The sequence below is a fragment of the Ananas comosus genome, linkage group 16, assembly GCF_001540865.1.
Source record: "Ananas comosus cultivar F153 linkage group 16, ASM154086v1, whole genome shotgun sequence".
Lineage (NCBI taxonomy): Eukaryota > Viridiplantae > Streptophyta > Magnoliopsida > Poales > Bromeliaceae > Ananas > Ananas comosus.
In genome coordinates, this window is record NC_033636.1 from 10,940,217 (window position 1) to 10,956,691 (window position 16,475).

Consider the following 16,475-nt stretch of genomic DNA (forward strand, 5'->3'; position numbering starts at 1 on the left):
TTAGCGTACGCGGTGGAAACAGAGCGCGTGTTGCGGTTCAAATTTCACTTCAGGCGAGTCACGTATCTCCAGTAAACATAAATTATTAATTGTTGATAAACTATGATTTTTAATACATTCCAATTATAATATTTGAATACTAATAATGCTGCATGATTAAGATAATATTAAAAAAAATTAAAATAGAGCGACATCAAATGCCCTTTCTTAAGGAAGAAGTTATTGTTATGTCGACGAATTAGGTTTTTGATTCGAACAAAAAACTTGTTAGGGTAAGGAATATCTATCTCAATGTCTAGGGTGATTATTCCACACTCTCCAATCATACACGACAAAAAAATCATCAATGCAAGCATGCCTTAAAGAGCTTTCCACCTAACACCATTTCCTTATGCATAATACAACTCAAACAATTCATTAGTTTATTCTTTAGCCCATGGGATTGAGAACAACTCTTTTATACGATCTCTAAGATGGAAATTAGTGAAAGAGAAAGAGACTCAACCAACTTTAGAATCTAACAGCAGTGCAAGGGGCCCATATAATTAGGATTTAATTAGAAACTTGATTAGAATACCTAAGAGGACAAGGAGAGGCCACTGCATTGCTAATAACATAATCGTATCCACAATTCCACATAAACCTCAAGCATTAGAGGACAAAGGTGGTTGCAGTTGAGGTCACGAAGAGCTGTCAAACCTAATATTCCCACATCAGGCTTGGTTTTATTCGCAGTCACATTTATTTATTTATTTATTTTGTTAAGAGCACACTTTTAATTAAATGGCACCGTAGTTTTGGGTTAAATTCCTAATGAGGTCGATTAGTTTCGTTTCTCCCTCTAATTATTGCTTGAGGACCATATTTGCAATAATGTTAAGTAGTAAAATATATAAAATTATCAGCATCTTCTAATACATGGAAGTATAGTGGTATTCGTAGTTTCATAGAACAGGAGCAGGGACCTTGAGGAGTGAAGAGGATTAGATAATAACTTGCCCTTGGAGATATTAACTGTTTCAAAATCTATTTGTTTGCTTGAGGGTGTGCACCGGATCACATGCGACTACAACATTACCAAAAGGATCACATTACTTCAACTCCTTGACCTCTATTAGCATGAGTTGTAATTTTGCTGTTCTTTGCCCAATCTCATATCTTTTCCCACACTTGCATTGTGTTGGTTTCTCACAGCATGACTCGTTGACATGATCTTTTCCCCTTTACCAGTTGGAGAGAGAGAGAGAGAGAGAGAGAGAAGTTTTGAGGACATTTTGGAGAACATTTCATCCGCATTTGAAGAGGAAACAACACTAACATTAATTATAGAGAGATCAAATACATTGAGAACAATCAAATTCAGACAATAAACAATATATAGCCATAAGAAAGGGATGAAAGTAACAATACCCTTTCTATTTACTTACATCGAGTGTCCTCTGATATTAGCTCTAGTTCACGATGCCATGACGATCGACCACCGTGAGATTAGAGCATTTGAATCGAGCATTTGAATCATGACAACATACAATTACACACTACTACTACGTACATTACCTATTTACAACAATATACGCAATCGAGCAGCTTATAGAATAGAGATCTAGCAAGCAGTTCAAGCACACTATGTACAATGCAATAGTGCGACGCCATGCAACTTCAGTATATATTGAAGCCGCAGAAATAGTAAATATAACCATATTTTCGCCTTAATGATGTTTCAAGCACTAAAACCCCTGTGGAGAGAACTCCAGGGGTTAGAGGGGATTGCCGTGCAAGCTTGAGCAGCAACCTCCGCCATGGTCTCTTTCTTGACACCTGCATTGCAGATATTTGCGAGAGATCGCATGTGTTTCATGCCGTACTGCGATAGTGATCCGCAGTGTGATTCAAAAGTCCGTACCTTCACGAGAGAAAAGGGCATGCATTCAGCGTCTCAAGGATTTTCCAGAAAAAGAGAGTCAATGGAAGTATCATTATATCAACAAATAAGAGAAAAGGAGGAGTCTTAAATTAATGAAAGCTCATAACGCCACTTACCGTAGACTTGAGGCAAGCCCAGTCATCAACTAAGGGTTGGCCGGATGGTCGAACAGCACTCAGTACCTTTGAGCCTTCCTCAGAACCAAAGAGAAGGTTCCCAATGAGGGCTATGCTGTTATCTACATGCGATCTATGTGCTATTACTTCAAGTAATTGCTTCTGAGCATCACGTTTCTTAGAGGAGCCTTCAGGCGATCTTTGAAACTTGATAAAAGTAAAAGGAAAGAATCAGTCTTGAAAGAACAAATTAAATGCAGCAGATGTATAAAAGAAATATTTATTTCACTAGAAAACTCTATATGCCCTACTGCAAACATACAGACAAACCTTATGCCAGAAATAAACTAGATCTGAATCTCGCTGGTTAACAGATCTTGAGAGTGATCGTAGTGAATTATCATCGATAAATGTGGCATTGTCATTAGCAGGATTCGAACCAATGTACAAGAAAACATGTTGTGCGTCCAGATTAAGATCCCCATACTGCATAACGTGAGAGCCATAGCTGTACGTGTTCCCAACTGCTGTCCTGGCTTTTACCTGTAAAATTTATCACAAGTGACAGTCAGATTCGCAAATTGCATCACAGGGGTAAAACAAAATAAAACAGTCTATAATTTGGAACACTTACTAGTTGATACTGCTGGTTCAGAGTTTCGATCCGCAGATTGTGTACATCACTATTCACAGAAGAAAATAAATTTTTAGACCCCCCACCAAAAAAAAAAATAAATAAATCAAAATGTATAAATATATGTTCAAATGGAAACTTCCTTTGAAAATTCTAATCCATGACTGCAATTTTTCAAGTACCCAAGCTTGTAGAAATTACTCACATCATGCATAAATTAAGAGAGAAGGATTTTGATTTTAACTGTACAGTTTTCTGAAATTGCGTCATGACTCTAATGTTGACAACAAGGAGAAGAAGAAGAGTGCGCTATAATTATAGATGAATCGAGCTTGAGAAACCATATACCTATCCTCCATCCAAGAGACACTGTACAAATCCCCCAGACAGGTATAGTACTCTGGCGGAGGACTTGGGGACTCTCCAGGGCAGTAAGTTCCCCAGCTACTTTCCTCAGCATTCGATGCTGTGGTCGCGTAAATGTTTATATCTTCTGGTAGAAGACCTTCAAAGATGCTCCCCGATTCACAAGCTTCCAGATAGAAAACCTGCAAGGAAAAGAGTATTTTAAGCCATTACATGTATCTGCTACTTTTAAGGATAGATAGCTGCACAACAGCAATAATAATAGTCTGTTACCATGCTTTTGTACGTGCCGGAAGCATGTTTTTGTTTCAGAACAGCATTCAAGTCGTCAGCAAACAAATTAGGAGAGGTTGGCATTCCTGGCAAAGTTTTAGGAACCAAAGCCTACTATATTAGCAAGAATCACAAAATGAATTAAAAAACAGCTAATAAATTTATCAAATACAAACCCAAAACACCAGGCCCGCCGTGATCGGTATAGAAGATGAAGATATGATCATCAGGGCCACTGTCGACAACTTTCCCGCTTCCTCCAGTTAGTGCAGTCTTGTTTCCAAGGATAACAGCGAAGAAGTTGTTGACGGTCACATCCTCACCAACATAATCCTGCTTAAAAGTTACAAATGCATGATAAGATTATCCAACTACTAATGAAAAATTATTAATATGATAGTATATATTGTGACTAGTACTATTGATTGTCCTTTTGATAGAGGCGAACCTTCGGGACCCCCTCATAAACATCCCCACCCTGCGGGTGATTGATGATGACTCCAGGTCTGGGGTTTTCCTCATTGTAAGCGATATCATCATACATGAAAACAATGATATTCTCGTCTTTCAGTCCACCCCTCTTCATGATTTGATAAGCATGGCAGACATCGGCCTACAAATTTTAATTTGCACAAGAAAGAAAAAGGATAATCCATCAGAACGGAAATAATTGACCATTTGCAATACAAACTAGACGCACGGGATGCCAATAGAAGTGGCTCAATGATGGTTTTCCAATATCCTTTTTGCGGCGTAGAGACTATCGTATTAGATGATGCGGAAAATACGCATATCATTTTAAATTTAAATAGAGCATGATGGGGCATCGAGTCGTATCGCTTTTTTATCCAACTTATACCTTTCCTTGAAGCTCGAAACTGATCGTAAATACTATATTGTCCACTCAGGTGACATCTACCTAAATATGACACAGGTCACAAATCCTGTTTCATGCATTTGCTAATCTTCAGTATTGAAATATACAAGAAACCATGCAATTGCCTTATTTTTTGGCTGTTCTGTTAGGTGGAATTGTCCAAATAATTACTACTTTGTAACTGGAAAAAAAAAAAACAAGAAAGATAAAAGAACCAAAATAATAATAAAAGTGCTCAAAGTAAGTACCATGGAAAAATTACTTGCTTTAAAGCCGGTTTGGATGCACAGTCAAAAATCTCCACGGAATTTATAAATTGTGGTTTTGGTCCAAATAAAATAGAAAATTCTATAACTCTAAAAAAATTCCACGGATTTAATTTTTAAACTATTTGGATGCGCATTTTGCAATTTCACGGAATTCCTCTAAATTTTAAAATTAAAAGTTAAAATTTCAATTTTCAATTTTCAAATTTCAATGCAATTTAAAATTTAAAATTTGATATGTGAAATGCGAAATTCTAAATTTTAAATTTTAAATTTTGAAAATTAAAAATTTAAAATATAAAAATCTAAATTTAATTTTAAATTTTNTAAATTTATCAAATACAAACCCAAAACACCAGGCCCGCCGTGATCGGTATAGAAGATGAAGATATGATCATCAGGGCCACTGTCGACAACCTTCCCGCTTCCTCCAGTTAGTGCAGTCTTGTTTCCAAGGATAACAGCGAAGAAGTTGTTGACGGTCACATCCTCACCAACATAATCCTGCTTAAAAGTTACAAATGCATGATAAGATTATCCAACTACTAATGAGAAATTATTAATTTGATAGTATATATTGTGACTAGTACTATTGATTGTCCTTTTGATAGAGGCGAACCTTCGGGACCCCCTCATAAACATCCCCACCCTGCGGGTGATTGATGATGACTCCAGGTCTGGGGTTTTCCTCATTGTAAGCGATATCATCATACATGAAAACAATGATATTCTCGTCTTTCAGTCCACCCCTCTTCATGATTTGATAAGCATGGCAGACATCGGCCTACAAATTTTAATTTGCACAAGAAAGAAAAGGATAATCCATCAGAACGGAAATAATTGACCATTTGCAATACAAACTAGACGCACGGGATGCCAATAGAAGTGGCTCAATGATGGTTTTCCAATATCCTTTTTGCGGCGTAGAGAGTATCGTATTAGATGATGCGGAAAATACGCATATCATTTAAATTTATAAATAGAGCATGATGGGGCATCGAGTCTTATCGCTTTTTTATCCAACTTATACCTTTCCTTGAAACTCGAAAATGATGTAAATACTATATTGCCCACTTCAGATGACTTCTAACTAAGTATGACACAGCTCACAAATCCTGTTTTATGTATTTGCCAATCTTCAGTATTGAAATATAAAAGAAACCATGCAATTGCCTTATCTTTTGGCTGTTCTGTTTGGTGGAATTGTCGAAATAGTTACTACTTTGTAACTGGAAAAAAAACAAGAAACACAAAAGAACCAAAATAATAATAAAAGTGCTCAAAGTAAGTACCCTGGAAAAATTACTTGCTTTAAAGCCTATTTGGATGCACAGTAAAAAAATCTCCACGGAATTTATAAACTATGGTTTGGTCCAAATAAAATAGAAAATTCTGTAACTCTAAAAAAATTCCACGGATTCAATTTTTAAACTGTTGGACGCGCATTGTGCAATTTCACGAGATTTCTCTAAATTTTAAAATTAAAAGTTAAATTTTCAATTTTCAATTTTCAATTTTCAAATTTCAATACAATTTAAAATTTAAAATTTGATATGTGAAATACGAAATTCTAAATTTTAAATTTTAAAATTTGAAAATTAAAAATTTAAAATATAAAAATCTAAATTTAATTTTAAATTTTAAAATTTCAAATTTTAAAATTTAAAATTTAAAATTTAAAATTCAAGAAATAAATTTGAAATTTAAATTTCAAATTTGAAATTTGAAATTTGAAATTTAAACTATGAGCTTTGTGATTTGAAATTTCAAATTCAAAATTCAAAATTTAAAATTTGAAATTTAAAATTTAAAACTTATAAGTGAAAATTTAAAATTTAAAGTTTGAAATTTAAAATTTAAAATTTAAAATTTGAAAATTTGAAATTTAAAATTTAGAATTTGAAGTTTAAAATGTGATATTTGAAATTTAAAATTTAAAATTTGAATTTTGAAAACTAAAATTTAAAATGAAATCTTAAATTCTAAATTTGAAATTTGAAATTTAAAAATTAAAATTAAAAATTAAAAATTTAGAATTATAAATGAAAAAATTTAAAATTTGAAAATTATTATTTGTAAACTAAAATTAAAAAATTGATATTCCAAATTTAAATTTTGAATTTATAAATTTAAAAAATTTAAAATTTAAAATTTGACATTTAAAATTTGAAATTATAAAATTTAAATTTTAAATTTGAAATTAAAAATTTGAATATAAATTAAATTGTAAAATTTAAAATTTAAAATTTAAAATCTATGTTGAAATTTAAAAGTTAGAACTTGATATTTTTGCCCAAGAATGGTGAATTTTTTTTTCCTTTGGTTAGAGTAGATTATATTTTTATTCTATTTTTTAAAGTATAGTTTAACTATGCTCAAAAAATTACGATATTTTTTTTTCTTACAAACACTTCATAGGATAAATTTTCTNTATGTTGAAATTTAAAAGTTAGAACTTGATATTTTTGCCCAAGAATGGTGGAAAGTAGATTATAATTTTACGTTATTTTTTAAAGTATAGTTTAACTATTCTCCAAAAATTACGGTATTTTTTTTTCTTCCAAACACTTCATAGGATAAATTTTTTATCGGTGTAGCATAATTTAACTATACTAAATTTTTAAGGGTATCCAAACGGGCCTAAGTGAAATCCTAATCTAGATTCATCTAACTGCTTAAACGGAAAAGGTCTCGAGTTTTCATGAATTCCGATATTCCTACACCCACAAATTTCGCATCTAGGATGAAACTACTCCCACAAATTTCGCATCTAGTCTAGGATCAAATTGGACAGCCGTGGACTTCGTGGGGAGCCGTGTGTGCATCAATTGGAGAATCATCACCACGGCTTTGGATTTATTTAACATAAATAGGTACTTGATGGTTAGGGGCGTGGGCCTAAGAAATGGCCCCACCAACATATATAAATATGTTAAGAAAAAAACACGGATCAATCACGAAATGTAGAGAAAATTCGAATCTTATGAAGCATGAAGGAAACTTTCTTCAAAGTTTACAGCAGTAAAAGTTAATTCTACAAGGTAGTTTCTACCTCTAATACTCTTCTTCTTCTTTTTTTGAGAAATAGATAGTACGTTACTCGCTTCATTTAATAAATAAGTGAATTAGGCTACATGAATGAAGCATCGAAGGCCTCGGAAAAAAAAAAGAAAAAAAGTTGCAGAGAATTAAGCTATTTTCTAGCAGGTACCTCTAATACTCTTAATTAGAGAATTAAGCTATTTCCATAATTCGCGGAACATATATTAAATTAAGGTTGCACTAGCTTTAGTCACACTCTTCAGAGACAAATTATATGGGGCAATCTGTTCCCTAAGATGTGACAAAGATTCGAGTTTAAAATATACAGTAGGACACTACACGAAATTACTAGCTTTAGTCAACTTTTTTTTGTTTTTGGGTGACCTTGTCCTGAGATTTCTTGTCCGAGATAACCGAAGAGCCTAATATATTAGAAAAAATGTTATTTGTACATCTATGTATAGAATATAAATCTTACATCCGCCCATTTTAGGGTTTAAAAATTCTTTTTAGGTTATTAGAGATATTGATAAAACTAGTGCGCAAATATTAGTATTTAGATTACTAGAATGTAAGATTTACTCCTACAGTTAGCACTGCTCAAGGTCTGTTTTTTTGTCCGTAAGTAATTTTCAAGTTAAAAATAACTTTCACTTAAACTGAAACTCACGATTTTTTTTTTTTTTCCCACTGTTGTTTGGTTAATAGAAAATCAACAGCTTTGGAACTATAATTATTTTATTTCTTTCATTATAAGTGGATGAAAAAAAATTACAACAGTTAATTTTTATTATCTTTTTAATCTCTTTCTCTTTCTTAATTAATTTCAGCGTTAAATAGGACAAAATTAATTACAGTATTTTGAAAAGGTGGACTTATGGGTGAACTTAATTTACAGCAAATCAAACAATATAAGTAGACACATAAGGCCGAAAATAGGGCTATCAACAAGCTGAACACGAGCAAGTTGGAGCCGGTTTATATTTATTGGCTTATTAAAATGAGCCGAACGCTAGTTGGCTCATTAAAATATTGACCTAAAAAATTCAGCTCGTGTAGGGCTTGTTTATTAACAAGCCGAACATGAGCTGGCTCACCAACAACAAATAGATTGTCGGCCCTACTACTAGGTTAAAAGTTGAAAAAAAATATTACTAAAAATTAAAATTTTAATCTAATAATTAAAATTTACAAAATACGTATCTCTTTACATTTGGGTTGGCCTAAAATTTAAATAGTAAAAACTTGTTATATATATAGTCAAGCTATATCAAGCTAAACACGAGCCAGCTCGCTTGTGTTCCAGCTAGTTTATTGAGTGAGCGATCAATCTCGAGCTCATTATATTCAAATTATATTGAGCTGAATACGAGCGAGCTAATTTTAATTCGTGTTCGGCTTGACTGATTGAAGCCCGACATCTGCTGGAAGGTACCAGACCTGGTATACTGGTTGTTGGTGGTATGATCCTTCTCAGCTAATAATATTTGAAAGGTAAAAAGGTGTGAACCTTACCTAATCTACCTACTCAGAAATAGGTGGCACAATTTTAAAACAAACGTCTTATTAATTATTTAGTTTGACGGGGTTTTTAAAATAGATATCTGAAAGTTTTAAAATTTTAAACTTTCAATCTAATCTTAAAATTTTTATAATTGACGAAGGAGTATTATATTATGTACGCAAATATTCCGTTAGATTACGTAATATGTCATCAAAAGATCATTAATACTTATAAAACTAGACGTAAATTGAAAAATAAAATAAAATATTATAAGATAAGATAGTAAAATTAAACTTTTCTTTTATGGGTCAGATGTCTATTTCAAAAAATAGAAGGGGAAAAGTCAACATCCATGTAAAAGCTTCTCATCGAGAATAAATCACGGACTATCAACAAAAAAATGTGTATAGTATATTAGTATATAAATATATACTATATATATACTATATATGAGTGAGGCTATTATTTTGTTTAGAAGTACGGAGCCTTCCTGCTTTCACGAATCGTTTTATTGAGACCGCTGTGTCTTCGAATCGATCATGGCTCCGTTAACACGTTTGATTGTAGAAGTATTTTAAAGTATTTAAAAAATTAAATTTTATAATTTTGTCGATATTCATTTGCTAGTAATTAATGATGCTAAAATAACGGCTAATAAAATAAAAATCTTACAAAACGTCGATAATATAATTAAATTTTAGATCGAAGATATTTATCTCTATTTCAGTATAGTGAAAAAATTTTCTATCAAAATTTTACGTGTTTGAAGATTTTCATACGACTGTAATACTTACGAAACGGGCTTACCCTTGGCCATTAAAAATATTGATTTTAAGCTCTGTCCATTTACTAGGCAAAGATATCGAAAAAATCAAAAAATCTATTTTTTTCTAGCCTCCTTCATTACTTAGATTAAGTTTTTTAACGGAGGCGGATCGAAATTCGGAAATCGCAAACATCGAATGAATAACGCTGAAAGCACAGGGAGGAGGCTCCTGCCTGTCCAGAAATAGCATCTTAGACTTCATTATAATATAATTATTATATATATATTCTTATATATTATATTATATATAAATTGCAGTAGATATTTTTAAAACACAAGCCCTTTTGGGGGATTCTAATACTTATAAGCCAATGAATTTACCCCTTGATATTAATAGGTTTATTGTATCCAACAATATATATCACCCTACCACTCACCTCCATCATCCGACTCATCCACAATTACTTATATTTTTTCCCACTGCTCACGCTAACATACACTAAAAACGACCAACTCTTTGGCTTCTTAATAGACTGATTTATTTCAATACTATATTAATAAATATATATATATATATATATATTACAACATGAATTCAATTCCCCGATTTAGAAGAAAGAGAAGAAGAAGAAAAAAAACAAAAGATAAAAAAAAAAAAAACTCAAAGAGGTTATAGAGGATGACCTGATGGCGATAGTTTACGTATCCGGAGGATCCGGCGATCAGGACCGCCCATCTCGTCCCGACGGTGTCGTCATCACCGTTGATCTCCCGCTCCGAGGGGAGCCTTAGGGCGGGATCGCGGCGCGAAACGACGGTGAGGAGGAGCTGCGTCGGGAGCAGCAGAAGCAGGAGGAGAATCGCGGCGGAGGAAGTGAAACGGGCCATGGTATCGTATCGTATCGGATCGGGGGCGTCCCGAAACGCGGCTCCGTTCCGTTACGGAACGACACGGAGAGAGAGAGAGAGAGAGAGAGAGAGAGAGAGAGAGAGAGTGGGGAGTGAGGTAGTGGAATCTTTGTTTATATAATTCTCGCCGATCCATCTCGACCGTCCGATAGGGTGTGGTTGTTGCGTTGGTGATGGACTAATGGCCGTCCGTTGGGTCAGTGTTGGATACTTCCGTTTGAGTGGGGAGTTGGGATTCCAAACCCCTGCGGATACTGATGTGCATGTTTGGGGTGTCTGATTTGCTGAATCTGCACGCATCTTTAATTGGTCTACAGGGACAAATTGGCCATTAAATAAATCCGTTGTTTTCATAGTAAGTGAATGGGTCCTTCCATGGTTTAGTAATTACATGCGCATAAACACACGCGAGATTTTTAGACTGCATGAAATTTACTATGTTACACTTATATCGTATCATCAATAATCTGGCAGCTATACCTAACTAGTAATATATATATATATATATATATATATAATAAAAATATTTTTTTAATAATTATGATGGTTGAAAATATTATATCAGTAATGTAACATATGCATTTTAAACTTTTTTGCACTTTAGAAACCTATTATGCCATCACATCAACAACTATACTACACATTTTATCAAATTGATGACAATATCTCTAAAACATCAAACTAGTTATTTATTTTTGGAATAAGTTTAGGTCCAGCTTAAGAATGTTGTCTGTGACGTAACTATTTTATTTCCAATCCAAAACAACCAAAACTATACATATTGGAGGTCCTGTTAAAAAATAATTAATGGCCAGAATATTTGTTTGCTATAACTTTTTTTTGCAACCTTTATATATAAAGCGTGTGACAAATAAAAATATTCAGACTTTTCATCGCGACAAGTTGGTAGAATAAATTTTTAGATCTTAAAAGCATACTACCAAATAGGAAAGTCAAAAATTTACAAATAAATGAGTAAGTTCAGTGGTTGTGGTCTCTCATGGATTGCGTTAAGGTTAGATGGTTCTTCTTCCTACCTCTTTGAAATCAAGCCCCGGACCAACGAAGCGGACGTTGTGGCACAATGCATTATGCAGATCACTCACTCTCTCTCTCTTCATTAAAGTTGAGGCTTATCCATTGACAGCTCAGCTCAGCGGAACCTGGTTGCAATTGGGAGTTGGATTCCAGGATACGCAATTAGATCCAGGGGAGAGGGATCACTAGATTCCAACTTCCCACAACAGGGAATCTTCGGTAGGACACGCACCTACGCCACGGCAATGTAGGAAAGCTGGTTAGAAAATAAGTCCGCCTGTCGCCGTTATCGGCCCCATCATGCCACTTCCTCCGAGCGAATTTGAATTAATACTACCAAACACTCCATTCACCCAATTCCTTCTTTCACGATTGGATAGGACGTATTCGCCATAGGACCAAACCTGAGCCTTCCCAAATTCAAAAGATTCCACTATAGCAACTCAGGCTTCCGGAACCCTCCTCAACCTAGATGAACATGCAGTCGGCACGGAAAAAGAAATCAAGGACATTCAGTCCTATAGCTAATTGGCCCGCCGGTAGCTGACTGTATCTATCCCCCGTCATTTTTCTCGAAACGGTTGATTGATATGCTACTCTTGAGATGTCGTTCTTGATGTGATTATTTACAGAGTGTAAAAGTTTTTTATATAAATTTGCTTATAATGTTAATAACAATCTTCACGGGGACCGGAAGTTCTTTCTGGTTTCCTTTTTGTCGTCGTCAGAAGTATGAAAGTAAGAAAGAGTGGATGCTAAAGTGAATAAAACTATCATTTTGCCGACTTATTAATTTCGTACAGCAGAAACAAGCATTATAACTAGTACACGCAAGGCATAGACATACTTATTTATTACTTAACCATAACATTCAACTTTGAAAATTTGTAAGCGAAAGTTCTGATTAATTGTTGGATGGTTCTGATTGGAGGCTCCGGCGGCGATAGAGCAGCTGGAGAGATAATAAATCCCAATATACGCACAATTATTTGGACGCATTCGGTTATTAAGGCATGGAGTTTTATTTTACATGATCGACATTGTAACAGCGATGTGGAAGAAAACTAGACGCAAAAGAGAAATGACCTCGGATTTTTTTTTTATTTTTTTATAGGTCACTCGTGACATCACGGCTTCAGGATACCACGCAACACTCTATTAGGAATACTCGTGGACGCTTGCCCTATATTGCCGTAGACTCAACAAAATATCTAATTGGCTAGCCAAATCGACCAACCATTTGCCTCTTAAATCAAATCAAGACCAAGTGGCTTGTGAATCTAGATGGTTTTGTAGGGTAGGTACAGCAGAAACTATGCTATCAATCACAATATATCTCACGTATGTGGGATGTTGACACAAACCAAATTGTTCGATCAACAGTCAAAGATTCAGCCCAGAAATAGTGAAAAACAAAAAAGGCCACAGCCACCAGATAATAAGCAACGGCCAAATATTAAGTCTTAAGGTTTAATCTCTAGAGCTGCAGGGGGGGAGGGGTTTTTTTTTTTTCTTTTTTTTTCCTGTCACAAGCGAGAGAGAGAGAGAGAGCGAGTTTACAGCACTTTACAGGGCTTTATAATTGTAATTGCATGTAACTCCCAGTTTGCTACATCTTTCCAACGACTCTCCGAAGCAGATTGTCCACATAGAGGCACATGCCAGCTCCACTGGTGCGCACCAAAAAAAAAAAAAAAAAAAAAATCTAAGTTCTTCGAAGAAAATATGAAATGACGACGAGATTTCTAGAGTTCATTAGCTGCAGCTGAATATCAAAATCTAGTATTAAACACAAGCCATAGTAATCATCGTTTGTTTGTGTATGATCGTATCTTGTGAATAACGAGTAAATTAAGAACGAAAGTTTACCTTAAAGGAGCAAATGGAAGCCATATTATATCCCACCGAAACTTCGGTAACCTGCAAGTTGAGAACAATGTAACTTAGAATAATCTCACGATTGGGGAGCGAATATAAAAATTAGTTAAAATGAATTAGTCAAATTAAATGTTGGTATCGACTGGCAAAAACCAATAAGCAAGAATGGTGAAAGGGAAATCATAGTAGCACCAACACGTTACATCGAGTCATCCAGGTGACATATATTTTCCCTTTTATGAGGGAAAAGAGAGCAATTTGAGAAAATATTGATTTACAAGATTTTAGTTCCCTTCGAATATAAGTGGAAGTTATTGAAGATGAAGTACCTCAAGATGTAATACAACCAAAAGACAGCCACCAATAGAGCAGGATAGCTTGAGTACCACAGCCACTGCTTAGAGGAGCCTGAAGCATGGAGTAGCCCCTTGACTGCCAATAAACAAGCTACCACAGCAACCGAGTCTGCAAAAGAGCTTAAGCTTTTATTTCACAGAAGAAAACGCATGGTTCTTACACATAAAGCTACACCTAAGTGTTGCTTGATTAAGGTAGGTCAACAATGATTTAATAACTTAAAGAAATAGTATGAGGGGAGAAATAGTGAAACATGGACTATTAAATTTAATTCAATGCAGATTCCCACGTCCGAGACCTTTTAAGCAGTGACAATTCATACCACCTTCTGCAATAATTAAGGACCTTAACAAGCAGGGGTAGTGCAGATAGAACTTAAAAGTGAATTAAACCAAGAATGGTGATTGGTGACCATCAGAGAAATAGGTGGAATGGAGGTCACATCAAAGATCATGCGAATAATCTGAACAAGAGCCAGGATACTAATCAGCAGTTGTGCATTCTCGCTACGTTATCTTTTAGTTACATTGGTTCGTTCCAGTTCTAGCTTACTGATGATGCTTCTTATGTTGTGTAAGGATATCTTGTGCTAACTAGTATGTCCTGGGCTGTTGATTTCATGTTTCTTTTCTCATATATTATCTTCAACAGTCTATTAGTTTGTGAGATTTTCCACCTTATGTATGAAAGACAAGGAACTTTCAGTCTAGTAGAAAGCGGGAGGATTTGTTTAGTGAGATCCATGAAAAAAAGCCTCACTTCGAGCATAGTACCTAAGAGATTGCTTATCTATCTATACCTACGACTGCTAGTGTCAAAGAAACTCAAAAATATTTTCCATTGGGTCAACAAAGAGGCTTGACATACTTTACATTGAGCCAAACAAAACAAATTACAATAGAGGCAACCAGACGAGGCAGCCCAGGGGCAGAACGATGTTAATCAAACATGCATTCTTATAGAAGAAGGCATCAAAGTGTAAAAGATGGTTATTTAGTTAGCCAGTGCTATGTGACTAGGACGGCAGATCTACAAAGCCAAGCATCAATAAGTTTAAGAGAAGGCAAACAAGTAGAATTATAATACAAGTGTAAGAAGCCTCAGATTTATAAAGTATTTCAATTGTGTGGAGTTGCCTACTTAGATTGTGACTCAATAAATGCAGTAATCGAACATCTAAAAAAAAATACCCACAACTTAATATGTAGACAGTGGCAAACCTGCAAAAAGGACCATCCACAGCTGTACATCTTCCATGAAGTAAGCATGATAGCGCTGCTCAGAGGAGAGAGATAATGTCAAACATTGAAAATCAAAGAATAGCATGCTGTATACTCAATCCACATATCAGCTACGCCATAACACTTCATCCAATCAATAATAATGTTCATAGACCATCAAATTCCTTTCTATAGAGCGCAGAAAAGGAGTATAAAGAACCTAATGTACCTACATTCAAACATGAATGAAAACAAACAAAGCGTACTAAACGAACACTAAACAAACACTAAACAAACACCTAATTCATCCTACAATCAAGCATAGTACAAATGTGCATGAGCTAGATGTTAATGAACAATACCAATTCCCAAGGAAACCAAACTTGGTGGAAGATGGAGTACATCATGAACCCCGCGTAGCCGAGGATGAACCCAGCAAACACACGCTGAAAAGAGTACTGAGATCAACTACTGTAATACAAAGCGACACCCTAAGATCGAATAAAGGGAAATAGGAGCAAACGGCGAGTGGCGTTTACCCTCCACACAAGGCTTTGTAGGGCGTACTTCCTCTCAAAGGAGCGCACCATCTCCTCCTGATCTGCGAAGAAGAAGACGCAACACATGGGTCCATAAGCGATCAAACAACTAGGGCTTCGGAGGTAGGGGGGGTGTTGGTTGTGAGAGGGACCTAGGGTGTCGATGGGTTGGAGATCGTCGCGCGACGGGAGGGAGAAGGGATCGCCTCCATCATCGTCGTCGTCGTCTTCCTCGCCCTCTCCGCCTCCGCGGCGGCGGCGGCGGCGGCGGCGCCTCCACCATTTCCTTGTCAAACTCATCACTCGGCTCGCCACCACGGGAAAGGAAATGATCCTCGCGCGCCGTGTCGCACCTCCTAAGGATCGGAGCTCTGGTCTGAATTCTGATGCTTAGTTATTAAGGTTAGAAGTTTTGTTCTTTTTAAATTTTTGGTAAATTCTTTGCCCTTCGTCCAATTTTTAGTTCTTCCAACAATTAGCGCTCCAACACCAAGAGGGTGTTTTGTTTCTCGCAAAATATTCCAAAAAATAAAATTTAGACTGATAAACTATTATTATTGTTTTTATCTATTTGGATTAACAAATATATGTTTCTTTAATTTTTTAAATTTTGCGAAATACAATATTTTTCTTTTTTTAATTTTTTAGTTGGAAAATAAAACTGTTAATAATAGTGTTTCCACGAAAAACATTTTTTGAACTTTCTCACTTTCACCCACGGTCTAAAACCCCCTTAGACGAACTAAACACCCCCTTATAGCTGACC

At 35.1% G+C, this 16,475-nt stretch overlaps 2 protein-coding genes across 3 annotated transcripts; both read right to left on the minus strand.

Moving 5' to 3' along the window:
- LOC109721881 (vacuolar-processing enzyme-like) lies at window positions 1,320-10,948 on the minus strand. Of its 2 annotated transcripts, XM_020249690.1 has the most exons (9): window positions 10,453-10,948; window positions 5,076-5,240; window positions 4,804-4,960; window positions 3,314-3,399; window positions 3,023-3,222; window positions 2,675-2,723; window positions 2,371-2,583; window positions 2,041-2,247; window positions 1,320-1,903 (listed from the first exon to the last, which is right to left on the minus strand). In XM_020249690.1, the coding sequence occupies exons 1-9, from the start codon at window positions 10,654-10,656 to the stop codon at window positions 1,721-1,723; spliced, it is 1,464 nt and encodes a 487-aa protein (XP_020105279.1). In that variant the 5' UTR covers window positions 10,657-10,948; the 3' UTR covers window positions 1,320-1,720. The 2 variants fall into 2 exon arrangements, with proteins under 2 accessions (XP_020105279.1, XP_020105280.1); XM_020249691.1 differs by lacking the exons at window positions 4,804-4,960; window positions 5,076-5,240; window positions 10,453-10,948 and adding exons at window positions 3,490-3,646; window positions 3,762-3,946.
- On the minus strand, window positions 13,346-16,270 carry LOC109721882 (the record flags this gene model as incomplete). The annotated part of the gene is given in 7 exon segments (XM_020249692.1): window positions 13,346-13,385; window positions 13,585-13,635; window positions 13,923-14,058; window positions 15,171-15,225; window positions 15,533-15,616; window positions 15,710-15,771; window positions 15,862-16,270. Coding segments are annotated over 7 exon segments (576 nt in total), but the record flags the coding sequence as incomplete, so codon positions are not given.